General features: G+C 51.9%; 2 protein-coding genes across 2 annotated transcripts in view; both read right to left on the bottom strand.

Moving 5' to 3' along the window:
* Positions 1-1,740, bottom strand: part of Necab3 (N-terminal EF-hand calcium binding protein 3) — a gene marked incomplete in the record, with an annotated part of 14,142 nt that extends 12,402 nt beyond the window's left edge. The window contains 1 exon segment of the mRNA XM_029557161.1: positions 1,609-1,740.
* A 2,574-nt stretch (positions 1,741-4,314) lies between these two features.
* E2f1 (E2F transcription factor 1) overlaps positions 4,315-13,210 on the bottom strand; it is a 25,578-nt gene continuing 16,682 nt past the window's right edge. The window contains exons 2-8 of the mRNA XM_008855059.3: positions 13,083-13,210; positions 7,729-7,819; positions 7,163-7,382; positions 6,276-6,428; positions 5,056-5,170; positions 4,742-4,961; positions 4,315-4,645 (exon numbers count right to left, since the gene is read on the bottom strand). Of these exons, the coding sequence (XP_008853281.1) occupies positions 4,398-4,645; positions 4,742-4,961; positions 5,056-5,170; positions 6,276-6,428; positions 7,163-7,382; positions 7,729-7,819; positions 13,083-13,210 (1,175 nt within the window). The 3' untranslated portion in view covers positions 4,315-4,397. The remainder of the gene's footprint in view (positions 4,646-4,741; positions 4,962-5,055; positions 5,171-6,275; positions 6,429-7,162; positions 7,383-7,728; positions 7,820-13,082) is intronic.

Here is a 13,210-nt window from a genome sequence, read left to right as displayed (position 1 = left end):
CCCCCCCCGAAGCCAATGCGGCCCCCAGCTGGCTGGCCAGCCAGCCTCCCTGCCTGCCTTCTTCCTGCTCAGCCCTGCAGGACTTTCCAGCAAAACAGCTCAGGAAGAGAACACAGCAGGTCCCAGCACTCAATCCCTCCTGCTGTGGGGCATGCCTCCTGGGGGTGGGCCCAGCCAACTTGCACCTCCACCTCACCACCTCACGCAGCTGGAGTCCAGCCTGAGCTCTCTCTGATGCATCAGCCCCTGGCAGGGTCCCAGCTTGAAGGTTGAGAAAATGGGCCAAGATCCATCGTGAGGAGCCTCAGCAGTCATCCCAGATCTGAACCCCAACATCTTGTGTGACCACCCACAGCCCACACCAGACTCTGCCCTCTCTAATCAGACTTCCTTTGCACCTGTTGAAGATGCTGATTGACAGGGAGTGGCTAGCCCTTCCTTTGCAGGTGCCTCAGTTTTCCCACCAGTGTGTGAGGGAGCAGCTTTGTATTTAACCCTTTCAGAGCTGGGGCTTCTTATGAGGCCAACTCAGTGTGAAGACCATGAGCCTCTACGTATACACATGTAAGGGGGAAGATGGTAAGGGCCATCAGATTTTATTTGTGGAAGCAATGATGAAACACACAGCAACATGATCAGGACAAGGTCTTGTCCCTGCTAGGGACCAGTCCCTCAAAGCCCAGGAAAGGGCATGAAGTTCAAGACCTGGACAGAGGCCCCATAGTTCCATGCCCTGAATGATAAACCCTTTCACCCCACCCCCTCAGGGTTACTGAGGCTAAACAACCAACCTAACTCTTAGGCTGATACAGAGATGGTCTGCTACTGGCTTGGGATCACACAGCAGCTCAGTGTGGCCTGTCTGGGGTAGATGGAGATGGGGGTAGGGCAGATGCTAACCTTGGAATGAAGACACAGAAGTCCCCACTCTCAAGGGCCCTTGAATCCATCTGTGACTTGGGACATATGTCCTCAGGCCTGGAGGGCCATGGTCAAGGTGCTGAGTCATTGGGACAGTGGGGAGTGGGCAGGATAGCTTTTTCCACTGGCAGGGAACTCTGGAGTGGGAAGCAGGAGAGGACCAGGGCTGGCTGAGCACAGCACTGACTGGCAGAGAGAGGGCTCAAGGCAAGAGGCAGGGCAGGCTGTTTCATAGTACACAAGGGGGCTTGCAAGGCCACCTGCTGCCCATGGGAGGGCTCCCCTGTCAAATGTAGGACTCAGCCACCCTTGGGTCAGGCCTGAGGCTGGACAGAGCTCCTTCTGGGTCCAGGCTTCTGGGTCCTGTCAGCCCAACACGGGCTGCCATGGAGCAGGGCGGTGAGGGCTGCTATGATTGTTGACAGGGGCTACCCCCACTGGACACATAGATGGATTGGGTTTAGGGTTTGGAGGGGCAGGGGATTAACACTGCGCGGAGACGAGTCGAGACACTGGAGGGGCAAAGAACACAAAAGCATGGAGATCAGTCTACAGGGAGACCTATGGGAACAGCGACAGCAGAAAAGCTGGGTGAGGGATAGACCAACAGATCAGGACCGGACGGGGAAAGCAGGGACAGAGGACCGAGACCTGGAGCGCCTCCCCGCCCGCCCGCGCCCCACTCACGTCCTGGAATAGCGCGTGTCCGGCGACAGGCGTGGGTGCGGGGTGTCGCGGTGGCTGGAGCAGGCACACGGTGAGCAGTCCCGCGCACGCCATGGTGCCGGCTCCGAGGCTTGCGAGGCTGATGGAGCTGCAGCTCCGGGAGCTGTGGGCTTGGCTGGGGGTGGGGCGCACGCCCATTGGCCGGAGCACAGCCCCGCCCCCTCCCAGCCTCGGTTTCCCTGCCTGGAGGATGAGCACACAACTCAGATCCGCTCGCAGGGCCTTTCCTAGAAGCCTCTGTTCTGGGCCTCGCCCCCTCCCCAAAGGTGGGGTTATGGAAATGCCAGGGGTCAGTCGCTGACAGCCTCAGTGAGACCGTGCACACCACCAGAGGGCAGGGCCCAGTCCGGTGTGGTTCCACAAAGCCGCGTGCAGAAGCAAAGCGGAGTCCTCGAGACGGTGAAACCCACAAGCTCCTTGTCGCTAGGTGTCGGGATGCTTGTCTGCCAATAAAGGTAGCAGATCGCCCTAAGATCCTTAGGGGAACTTGAGGGTAAAGAGTTTAAGATGGGGAATGCTCAGAGAACACCTGATTTGTCAAAGCATGTCCACAAGGACTCCCAGTCTTCCTGGGCCTCCCTCCTGCACTTTCCCCCGCTAGTTTTAAAAAACTTGCATTTTGTGTGTATTAGTGTATTGCCTGCATGCCTGCATGTGTGAAAGTGTGTCCGTGTCGTACAATGCCCGAGGACAAAAGAGGGCGTGGAATCCCCTGGAACTGGAGTTATGGTCCGTTGTTAGCTGCCATTTGGGTGCTGGGATTCAAAAGCAGGTCTTCTGCAAGAACAGCCAGTGCTCTTAATCGCTGAGCCATCTCTCTAGTCCCTCCACTTTTTTTCTTTCTTTTTCGGTCTTTTTGAGACAGTCTTCCGGTAGCCCCAGCTGGCCTTGAGCTTATGGAGATCTGCCTGCTTCTGCTTCCTGAGAGCTGGAATTAAAGGCATGCAGCGCACTTTTTATTATTTTAGGTGTATGTTGTATGAATGTGAATGCCATGTGTATACAGATGCCTATAGAGGCCAAAAGAGGGCATCCAAACCTCTGGAGTTGGAACTACAGGCAGCTGTGAGCTGCCTAAGGCTTCAGTCCTGGGAAGTGAACTCAGGTCCTCTGGAAAAGCAGAACATGCTCTTAACCACTGAGCCATCTCCCCAGCACTTCTAAACTCAACCCAGCTTTCTTTTTTCCACCTCTCCACCATTCTGACCCCATTCCAATCCATTCTGTTAAGCTAGAGGGACCTTTAAAACAGGATATGGTTGGTCCTCCAGCAAAAACTATCCTAATTCTGTGAACTCAGGACTCAGCCCCAAGGCTTCCCTTCAGATCCTGTCTCACTGTCCCAAGGTCTCGCCCACTGTTTTCTACACTTTCTTCCCCCAATTAACCTCTTGATCCAACAGTTCTCAGCTCTAACACTTTTCCAAGCTCTCCCTTTCTCATTTGCAGGACGGCCATAAGAGGGAACACACACAACCTTGGAACAGGGAAGCACCTCAACAGAAACAAATATAGTGAGTGCACCATGTATGCTGTATCTTTACTAATGCTCAGAAATTTCTGGAAGAAACACAGTAAGCTGCCTGTAGCAGTCTCTTCTGGCACTTTGGTAATATACATAATGTCCCACCATACAAAGTTACTGGGTCAGTTTTTAGGTTAGAGGAATGGCCAAGTCTTTTCTTGGGGTTATGAATCAAATGAAAATTATATCAGGGAAAAGTAAAGTGTTATAGCCTTTCCTACCCCAGCCTCACATAGCATACAGAATTCCAAATCCAGCCCAAACATCATCAAAATATTTATTAAAACCAAAGCAGGAGGAACAGAGCTGTTAGGAAACAAATCAAAGTGCAGATTGGAGGGTGGGGCAGGGCAATGGGGGTGGGGCTCTCCAACCACCAAAGGAAGGTCCCCTGTCACCTACTCCTCCTGCCCACCCTTGTCAGTCAAGGTCCCCACTCACCTCTATCTCATATCCAAGCTGGGGGGCAGCTGGGGCGCTGGCATGACCCTTTGAAATGAGGTCATTCCTTCACCCACCCATGGCAGTCAGTCTCTTTCCCTCCCTCCCTTTCCCAATAAATAAAACTGCTGGGGACTCAGCTCCTTCTGGGTGGGGCAAAAGAACAGCTAGGGGACCCTGCCCTTGCTTAGGAGTATAGGAAATTGGGGTATCAGCCCCATATCCCTCCCACCCTTTGCTCATTCCCCAGGCTTGCCAGAGGCCTTGATAAATAAATTAACGCTCCATTAAAGCTTCGATCAGAAAACCTTTAAGAAGTGCTCTTGCTGCCCTGAAAACCAGGCCAGCCAGGCCACCCCACCTGGCCTGGCCAACACACAGGATTCTGGGAGCAGGTGGCCACCTTGGGCCACAGGGTCCCTAGAGCAAGGACACCAAAGTGCAGTTAGAGTCCCCCATGTGCACACATGAACTTGTACACACATGTGGACACACCAGGTCATGTCTGCAGCACCCAGATGTGTTCACCTTCATTCCCCGGTATATGCACATACGTGATCACACACCACTCCCCCAGATACATATTTGGGGTGTTGGGTGTGCACCCTTCTTGGTATGCTCAACCTCCTGGGAGCAGCCAAAGCCCACAGCTAGAAGCTACAGGACAGATGAGAGTATGAGTTGCGCTTTTTGAAATCAGGCAGGAAGGATGGCCCAGGGCAGGAGACTCCAAGCCTGCAGACAGGGTGGGCCTCTCCAGACACCATGGCTCCCTAGGCTCCTGTCAGAAATCCAGGGGAGTCAGGTCCCCAAAGTCACAGTCAAAAAGATCTCTGATGCCCTCACTCTCCTCGAGGCCAAAGTGGTAGTCCAGGGCCTCATGAGGTGGGGAAAGAGTGATAAACTCCTCAGGGAGGAGCCCAGAGAAGTCTTCTCGTACATGCTCCAGAAGCAAGTCAGCAGCCACGAGTGGAGACAGACGGTCTTCTTCCATGGGGGCCCTCAGATTGCCCATCCGTGACGGCACTGGCTCTGGGGAGGGATGGGGACATCTCAGATCAGGAATAGCCCAGCAAGGAGAAGGGATGCCACACTTGCCCCCTAGATCAAACCTACCCTCCCACCTACCTTGCTCCATGCCGAGCAGGGACTGGCTGGGATCCAACGTGGGGGATGTGGTGGGAGATGATGGAAGAGGCCCTGCACTGCCAGGGTCAGTGGTCCTGTCTTCCTCCCCAGATTCTTCCTGGGATGGGGTCCTCCCAGGGCTGATCCCCCCTGCACTCTCCTCAGGGCACAGGAAAACATCGATGGGGCCTTGTTTGCTCTTAAGGGAGATCTGAAATGTCTGGGTGGAGGTAGCAGGCAGGGTAAACTGAGGCCTGGGTGACTATTAGCCCAGCCCAGCCTGTCCCGGTCAGGCCTGGGGTCCCTGGTCTCACCTCAGCAGAGTCCACAGCTTGGAGTTGGGTCTCGGGAGGGGCCTTGATCACCATGATCATCTGTTCTGCAGGGTCTGCAATGCTGCGAAGGTCCTGGCAGGTCACATAGGCCAGGGTTGGAGGAGTCAAGGACCAGCTTACCTTTAGCCTTTGAGGGGCCACTGACTCAAGACAGAAGAGAAAGCAGGGTCTACAGATGCCTAGTCACTCCGGTCTTGATTCCCCACCCCAGGACTTTACACAGTTGATGCTCAAAACCTTATTCCTGAGCTTCAACTGCCATTATCTGTACAGTGGGACCATTTATCCATTCAATTCCAAATTAATGGTGGCTCCCTGTAGTAATTCCACAGAAAACATTTAACAAGGCTCCAAGCCTGGGGATGGGAATTGATTCTGACCCACAATTTTGCTGCCAAGTGATGGCTGTATCTAAAATTTATAAACACAATTTCAGTAGTCACTAAAAAAAAAAATTCTAAAAAGGTGTTTTTTTGTGAATAGTCTTTAGCTCTGAAGCACAATCATGTACTAAATCACTGACTGCACTACACTAGGGAAATGTTTGTTATTGCTGGTATTAGCTTTTCTTTTGCCTTGTTTTTGAGACAGGGTTTCACTATATAGCCCAGGCTGGCCTGCAACTGTTTTTGTTTTCAGACAGGGTCTTATAATATAGCCTAGATAGCCTTGAACTTGTGGCAGTCTTCCTGACTCTGCTTCCCAAGTCCTGGGATTACAGGCAGCGTACTACTGCCCAGCCTGGCCTTGAACTTTTGATCCTCCTGTCTTACATCTAAGGTGTGGGATTACAAGTGTGCATCATCACACTGGGTTTTCCACTTATTTGTCTGTGCATACACGTTACAATGGTGTGTAGTCAGAGGACAATTTATAGGAGTTTATCCTCTTTCCATCAAGATCAAATTTGGGTCATCACGATTACTCACTAAGTCATTTTGCTGGCCCTATTTTCTCTTTTACTATGTATAATTTTAGAATTGAATAGCACTATCCTCACTTTTACAAATGTAACTGAGATCCAAACAAGTCAGATAACTTATCCAATATCACACGGAGAGTAAGTACACAGTTAGGGCTGCATCCAAAATCAGTACCCTTCTGAATCCAGACCCTAAGGTAATGTCAATAGTCTCACTAGCATGGGGCCCACACCCGCCATGCCTGCCCTCCATGACCCCTGGCCAATCCAAAGATATCGCTGGCTGTCAGAATCCTCAGAAAGCAGTTGCAGCTGTGTGGTACAGATGTCCATCAGGTGATCCAGCTGCTGCTCACTCTCCTGCAGTTGCTGGAGGTCCTTGTTCAGACCTTCAAGCCGCTTACTGATCCCCACCATGGTGTGGCTGCCTCTGTGGGAGGCACACAGAGTAAAGTTAGCAGCCCCTGGCCCCTCTGTCTATCAGGCCTCACCCTTAGGACAGTCTGGCATGCTACTGTTTTGAGACACAGGGAAGCTCTTTCCCCTCTCTGGCTCTGGCTCCTCACCTAGGCTCCAAGTTAGACTGGCACAGGTTAAAGCCTGGTCTGTCAACAAACACCTACATGTCCCTACCAAGGGGCCAGGTACATAAATGCCACATATATGCCATGGAATGACACTGTTGAATTAGATATACATAAGGAAGCATTTTCAAGACATGTTGTCATGTGAAAAGAAAAGCAACACAGAATGATCCATCAAAAACTGAAAAGGCAGATGTGTCCGAGGGCAGCAGGATGCCTGGAGAATGAAGTAGAAGCACAAAGTCGTACCAAGAACAAATCATCTATAGGGTTCTCAGATGGCAGCAATAGCTGCAATAGTGCTCCCACAGGGGTTCAAGAGTGGGCAGCCAGGAAAGGACAGGAAACCTTCGGGGGTAGCAGATATGTCCTTTATCTTAGTCCCAGTGGTGGCTACCAGGGGGAATATAGGGAGCTGAATCGATAAAATTTGTGTATCTCTTCCCATCCCTTACCCCAAGGAAGACACCTCTCCTCTAACTGTAGTTTCCCAGCTGTTAAGACACCAACGCAGGAAGCCACTACAGGCACTTCTGCCTGGTCTGGCTGCCACTTGCCCTCCTGCCTGGTCGGTACCTACAGCCACTGGATATGGTTCTTAGACTTCTTGGCAATGAGCTGGATACCCTCGAGGACATTGGTGATGTCGTAGATGCGCCGTTTCTGCACCTTCAGCACCTCAGCAGCCCAGTTCAGGTCAACAACACCATCAGCTGAGTGGCTTAGCAGCTCCAAGAAGCGTTTGGTGGTCAGATTTAGTGATGTCTCATAGCGTGACTTCTCCCCTGGAGATTTCACACCTGGGGACATGGTTTAGGCTAGGCAGGGATCCTCTATATTCAAGTCCACCCCCACCAGGCCTGTGTCCCTGGCAATGTAGGACAGCAGGAGAGGACAGGGGCAGATGTCTCCTTCCCCTAGGTCACGCTAAGCAGAAAGGTCCTATGGCTGCCATCTGCCAACCAAAGCATTCCTACTGTGGCTGGGGAACTCTGGGACCTGAGGAAGCCGTGTCAGGCAGCCACTCCAGCAGCCTTCCAGGGCCCCAGGGCCTGGCTCAGCCCAGGCCTGACTAGCTAGACTTTAGTCTACAAGCATGTCCACATCCCCAGTCTGGGCCTGACAAGTTAAGAGTTCCATGAGCACCTTTTCCTGGGTGGCGGCCTCTGCCCCGGAATGGTCCACTGCTCTCAGCCAGGTACTGATGGTCAGTTTCCAGATCCAGTCTCCGCTTCACCTATAGAAGCCATGGGAAGATGCCCAGTAATCAGGAGTGAGACCACAGAGCTAAGGGCTTGGTACCCCAGCCTCATTTTCTTTTGGAATGCCTAGGTGTGACTGAGGGAGACAGAGCCTAAGGAACACGGTATGGTGGTCATTTTCCTACCATACAGGTCACGCAAGTAGAAGGTCAAAGACTTTGGGTTCAAGTCTTAGATCCATGGCCTCCCTTGGGGGCCAGTAGTGGTTTTAAAATACAGCAGCAAGGGGGAAAAAATGTTATAATGCTGAGGACTGCAACCAGAGCCTTGTTTGTGCACTTTAACACACAATTTACCATTTAGCAATATCTTCAATCCCTACATTTCAAACCATTTTTTTTAAGTCTCACCATTTATATTTAACCCAAGCTAGCCTCAGATGCACTATGTAGCTAAGGATGATCTTGAACTCCTATTCTTCTTGCCTCTACCTCCTCTACTAGGATGACAGGCATGTGCCACCATGACCAACTGTAAACTTGGTGATACTTCTTTCAAAGGATGAAGGCCAATTTCCTTCCCCTTAAATGCAGACCAGATCTAAGGCTTGCTGCTAGTAAACAACGTGGCAGAAGTGCTGGTGTGTCAGAGTGGTCACTCAGGCACTGGCGCTTCTTTGCTCTTGGGTGGTAAGGAGAGGGGCATGCCACATTCTCAAATATCCCTGAAGATGAGCACCAGTGGCAAGAGCTGAGAATTTTTTCAGATGAGGAGCAGCATGGTAAGCTTGGAAGCAAATCCTACAACCTGAGTCCTGACTTCTTTCAAAAAAATACTTTATGCTGGGCATGGTGGAGCACACCTTTAATCCCAGCACTTGGGAGGCAGAGGCAGGAGGATCTCTGTTAAGTTCAAAGCCAGCCTGGTCTATATAGCAAGTTCCAGGCCAGCTGGGACTGCAGGGAGACCCTGTCTCAAAAAAAAAAAAAAAAAAATTTAATTTTTATTCTATGTGTATGAGTGTATTGCCTGCATGTATATAAATGCACCTGTGTTGGAGGTCAGAAGAGTGAATTGGATCCCCTAGAACTGGAGTTACAGATGGTTGTTAGCTGCCATATGGGTACTAGTAACCAAATCCAGGGTTTTCTGCAAGAGTAGCCAGTGCCCTTAATCACTAAGCCATCTCTCCAGACCCCTGAGTCCTGACTTCTGATCACCACCAAGGAACATTCTGTCTGCAACAGGAAAAGACCTCCACGCTGGAAGCACCCAGGCAAGTCCCCTGAATTCCTGACCCACAGAAACTGTGTATCAAGTGTTTTAAGTCATTGAGGGTATAAGTCTTTGGATAAGTCACTCTGGTTTTTAACACTCACTCATCTGTAACCATGAGAGCAGCTGGTGCTTACCAACTGCTCTGCACTCAATATACTGAACTATGTGGCCTGGCAGTATCACAATGGCTCCATTTTATGGATAAAGCAACTGACGCCCAAGATCATATAGCCAAGAAGTGGTACAATCAGGATTCCTACCCAAGTTTGTCTGAGAAAGAACCCAAGCTGCTCTCTGGTTCAGGTTGAACACTCAATAGAGGCAGGTGTGGTGGCACACACCTTTAATTCCATCAGAGGCACATGGATCTTGTAAGTTCAAGGCTAACTAGAGTTACAAAGTAAGACCTAGACCAAAAAGATGGAGTCTATCCTCAAGTCCTATAGATAGCTCAAGACACCCCAACCAGGCCAGACTTGCTATCCCTTCACCAGCCCCAAACCAAACCCTCGTTCAACCTGGCCCTCTACCTGTCCTATCCAGTTGCCAAGAATTCTACCCACAACCATTACCACCACTGGAGAATCCTGCAGTCTCCACACTGGTCTCCCTCTCTCCATCTCCATGGCTCAGTAAAACCTTGCTCTTTGTTGCCTCCCCCAACATTCCTTCTCACCTCCTCTGAGATGGGTTCTCCCAAATCTCTGCCTCCAAGCCCACACCCCACACCCGAAGTTCCCACCAGCAGGACCCTTGACAATCACTTGATAGTGATTGCCTCTGTATTGCCTCATCTCCTTGCCCCCTGAACCAGGGCCTTTTCCTACATTCATCACAAATCCCAGATGTTTCTATCCCCGCCTCAGTAGTTGGCACTGGATCCAATGAACCTGACACCCAAGCCCCGTGGCACAGTGGTGTGATCAATATGTACTGAATGGACGCCCCTCATGGTACAGATCTCCACTTTGGGAGGGACCTACAGCCAGGGAGGAAGCCAAAACACGCTACCCAGTAGGCTGATGGAGCTGTGCTCAGAAGCAAGGCCCCACAAGCAAGCCAGAACTGTAGCCCCTCCTCAGCTTTCCTCCCTGCCTTCTCCCTGGAATCTTGGTTTTTGCTTATCCCTGATGGCCAGAGGTACAAATACAGCGAGGGCTCAAGCAGACACCCGTTTCTGTCACTGCTCTCTAAACATCACAGGTGAAGACACTCAGTAGTGAAAACAGCTGAATGAAAAACACCCATTCCCAGGGGAAGAGTACAATCTGGTTTACTTAGCTGCTTGGAACAGCACACAGACAGTGAAGGACTAGGCAGTGTTATCACAGAAAGCTCTGAGAGACAAGAAAACCACTACAACAGGGCAACAGATGTACGTGGTCCCTTCTTTAGTTAAAATTCTCATGGGCTATGCACATCTTTAACCCCAGCATTTGAGAGGCAGAGGCCGGCAGATCTCTTTGAGTTCAGGGTCAGCAGCCTGGTCTACATAGTGAGTTCAGGCCAGCTAGGGTTACAGGGAGACCATCTTAAAAAAAAAGAGAGAGAGAAAGAAATCTCCTTTCTATCATAGAATTCATTCCAGGGCACTTCCACTTCTGCGTTGGGGAGGAGGGGGATTACAGGCTGTGTCAATAAACCAGGTTAGTTTTTAATATTTTATTATTTTTATTTTATGTGTATGAGTGTATTGCTTGCATGTATGTGAGTGCACCATGTTGTGCAATGCCTCAGAGGTCAGAAGAGGGCTTTGGATCCCCCTGGAACTGGAGTTAAGGACAGTTCATAGCTGCCATGTGGGTGCTGGGAATCGAACCCAGGTCCTCCACAAGAGCAGTCAGTGCTCTTAACCGCTGAGCCATCTCTCCAGCCCCCAGGATAGGTTTTTAATTTTTAAAACTGTATCTGTGTGCATGTATGTGCATGTGTGCCCAAAGAGGCCAGAAGGCACGTCAGATTCCTTAGAGCTGGAGTTTTAGAGCTGGAATTTAGAGCGGATTGTGAGCTGACATGGGTGTTGGGATCAGAGTCCTTATAAAAGAGCAGCAAGTCTTTAATCACTGAGTCATCTCTTCAGTCCAATTAATTTACTTTTGAAACAAGGTCTCACTATTTAACCCTGGATAGCCTCAAACTTAAGGCCGGCCTTGAACTTGTGGGCATTCTCCAGTCTGTTTCCCGAATATTGTTTTGTTTTTGAGACAAAGTCTCAACCAAAAAGAGAGAAAGGAAAGCAATGAGAAAGTGGAGTTAGGCAGGGCAAGGAAGAATGGCTAAACTGCAGAGTTGTGTATACAGGAAGCACTCAACAAATGCTTATTGGTTGGAAGCCAAGCCTACAGGGCTTATTTCAAGGACTTACCCAAAGAAATGCCAGAGCAGTCAGTAGAGGCCAAAAACCAGACCTGCATTCCTGGCCTTTGGCTGCAGGATGGTGTCAGCCTCCCCCACAGGAAAGCCTCACCTGCCTCTACGCCTAGCATGTAATGGGAACTCAATTTGAGAATGGAGTGCTTAGGCAAATGTAGAATACCCGCACGGGCCCCAAACTCATGCCTGTAGTAGGCAGAGCCCCCAGCGTCTAGAGGAAGCAAGCCAGCTGACTTAAAAGCCCCCTCCAGCAGCTCACTAGGAAGGACCCCCTGGGCTTCAACATCCATCTCCAACACTCAGGAAATAGAACCACTAGCTGAACGATTAGGGAAAAGTCCAACCATCTCTGGGCCTCAGGCTCTCCATCTATAAAAACGGAAGGCTGACAGGGTTAAGGGAGTTAATTGGGTGAAGTGCTTGGCACAGAGCCTGGCACACAAAACGTCCTCAAAACAATGGTAGTTGCTATTGTTATTATTATTAGCATCTTGGTGATTCCGGAAGGCGGCACTGGGCCAAGGGGGCTGTGGGTCTTCCCAGGATGCCTCAGGGACCAGCTGCCACCCACATCCCCATCAGAAGTTGAACAGCTTCTACCTCCTGGTCCTTGCCCCTCCCACTTGCTCCAAGCCCCCTGCAGAGACCCCCCCATCCTTCCTGCCCCACCCGCATAATAAAGCTAGTTCCCCACACTGTGCTGGTCCAAGTCCCAGGCCTCCACTCTTCCCATTATGATTCAGCTACCTTTTCTAGGCCCCCCACTCCGAAGTGGTTTTGAGTTACTTGCTGCTCAGGGATCAGGGAGGGCTGTATCCAGGGATATCCCTCCCACATTCTCTCTCCAGGCACTTGCGGCCTCCTCGCTAGTTCCCAGGGGCCCAGTCCACCCAGTCCTTCCAAAGGCTCAGGGGTCTGCCTGCCTGTAATAAGGCTCCATGGCAACCAGGGGCTGGAAGGGTGGCAGATGGAAGGACAGGCAGCGGGAGGGAAGCAGCAGCTGGCCCAACACTCCGCCCCTATGGAGAAGGCCTCCCAGCCAGGAGGCCTATCCCCAGAGGCCTAGAAGGCCAGGCCTGCACCTGGCAGTCCAACTTGGAGGCAGGAAGGAGGGTCATCCCAATGAGTCTCCCAACAGTCACCCTTCCTCACCTCCCAAACACCCGTGCCTAGTCACTACCCAGCCGAAAATTCTGCTGCAAGCCAGCAAATATCAGTTGAAATACCAGTCCCACCACCTGCAGCTGTGTGAAGAAACTTCCCTATCTGGGCCTCAGTTCCTCCCTCCAGCAGATGGGCACGTGACAACACTGAGGTCACAGCAGGGTAGTGATTTGGGTCCGGCTTCAAGTGTTCCAAAGACCGGGCGTACACTACACAAGCACCAACTGAATACACGTGAGCCATTGTCATCTAGGAGTCCGAGCAGCTCCTGGAAGGAAGTAGAGGCCCAAAGCACAGCGCAGCAAAACAGGGACCAGCTGTCGGTCACCGTTCGCCCCCGGGCGGAGCCCGGAGGCCCAGCCCACGCTCCGCACCGCCCTGCGCGGGCGCAGCAGTCTGCCCCTCCGCCGCCCCCGCCGCCTCGGGGCCAAACACCGCGCCCACCCGGGTGTGCGCGAGGCCCCGCGTCCCTGGGGTCCGTACCGGCGGGCGGCCGAGAGCGGGGCGCGGCGCGCTGGGTGCGGCCCGGGGCGCCTGAGGCGTGGCGAACAGCAGCACTTCGGGGTCACGGGGGCCGGCGACCGGCGGCGGGGGCCTGCGGGGCGCCGGCG

This window comes from Nannospalax galili, unplaced genomic scaffold (genome assembly GCF_000622305.1).
Source record: "Nannospalax galili isolate Female #2095 unplaced genomic scaffold, S.galili_v1.0 scaffold1408, whole genome shotgun sequence".
Classification (NCBI taxonomy): domain Eukaryota; kingdom Metazoa; phylum Chordata; class Mammalia; order Rodentia; family Spalacidae; genus Nannospalax; species Nannospalax galili.
The sequence above is the reverse complement of the archived record's forward strand: the minus strand, read 5'-3'. Positions and strand labels throughout refer to the sequence as shown.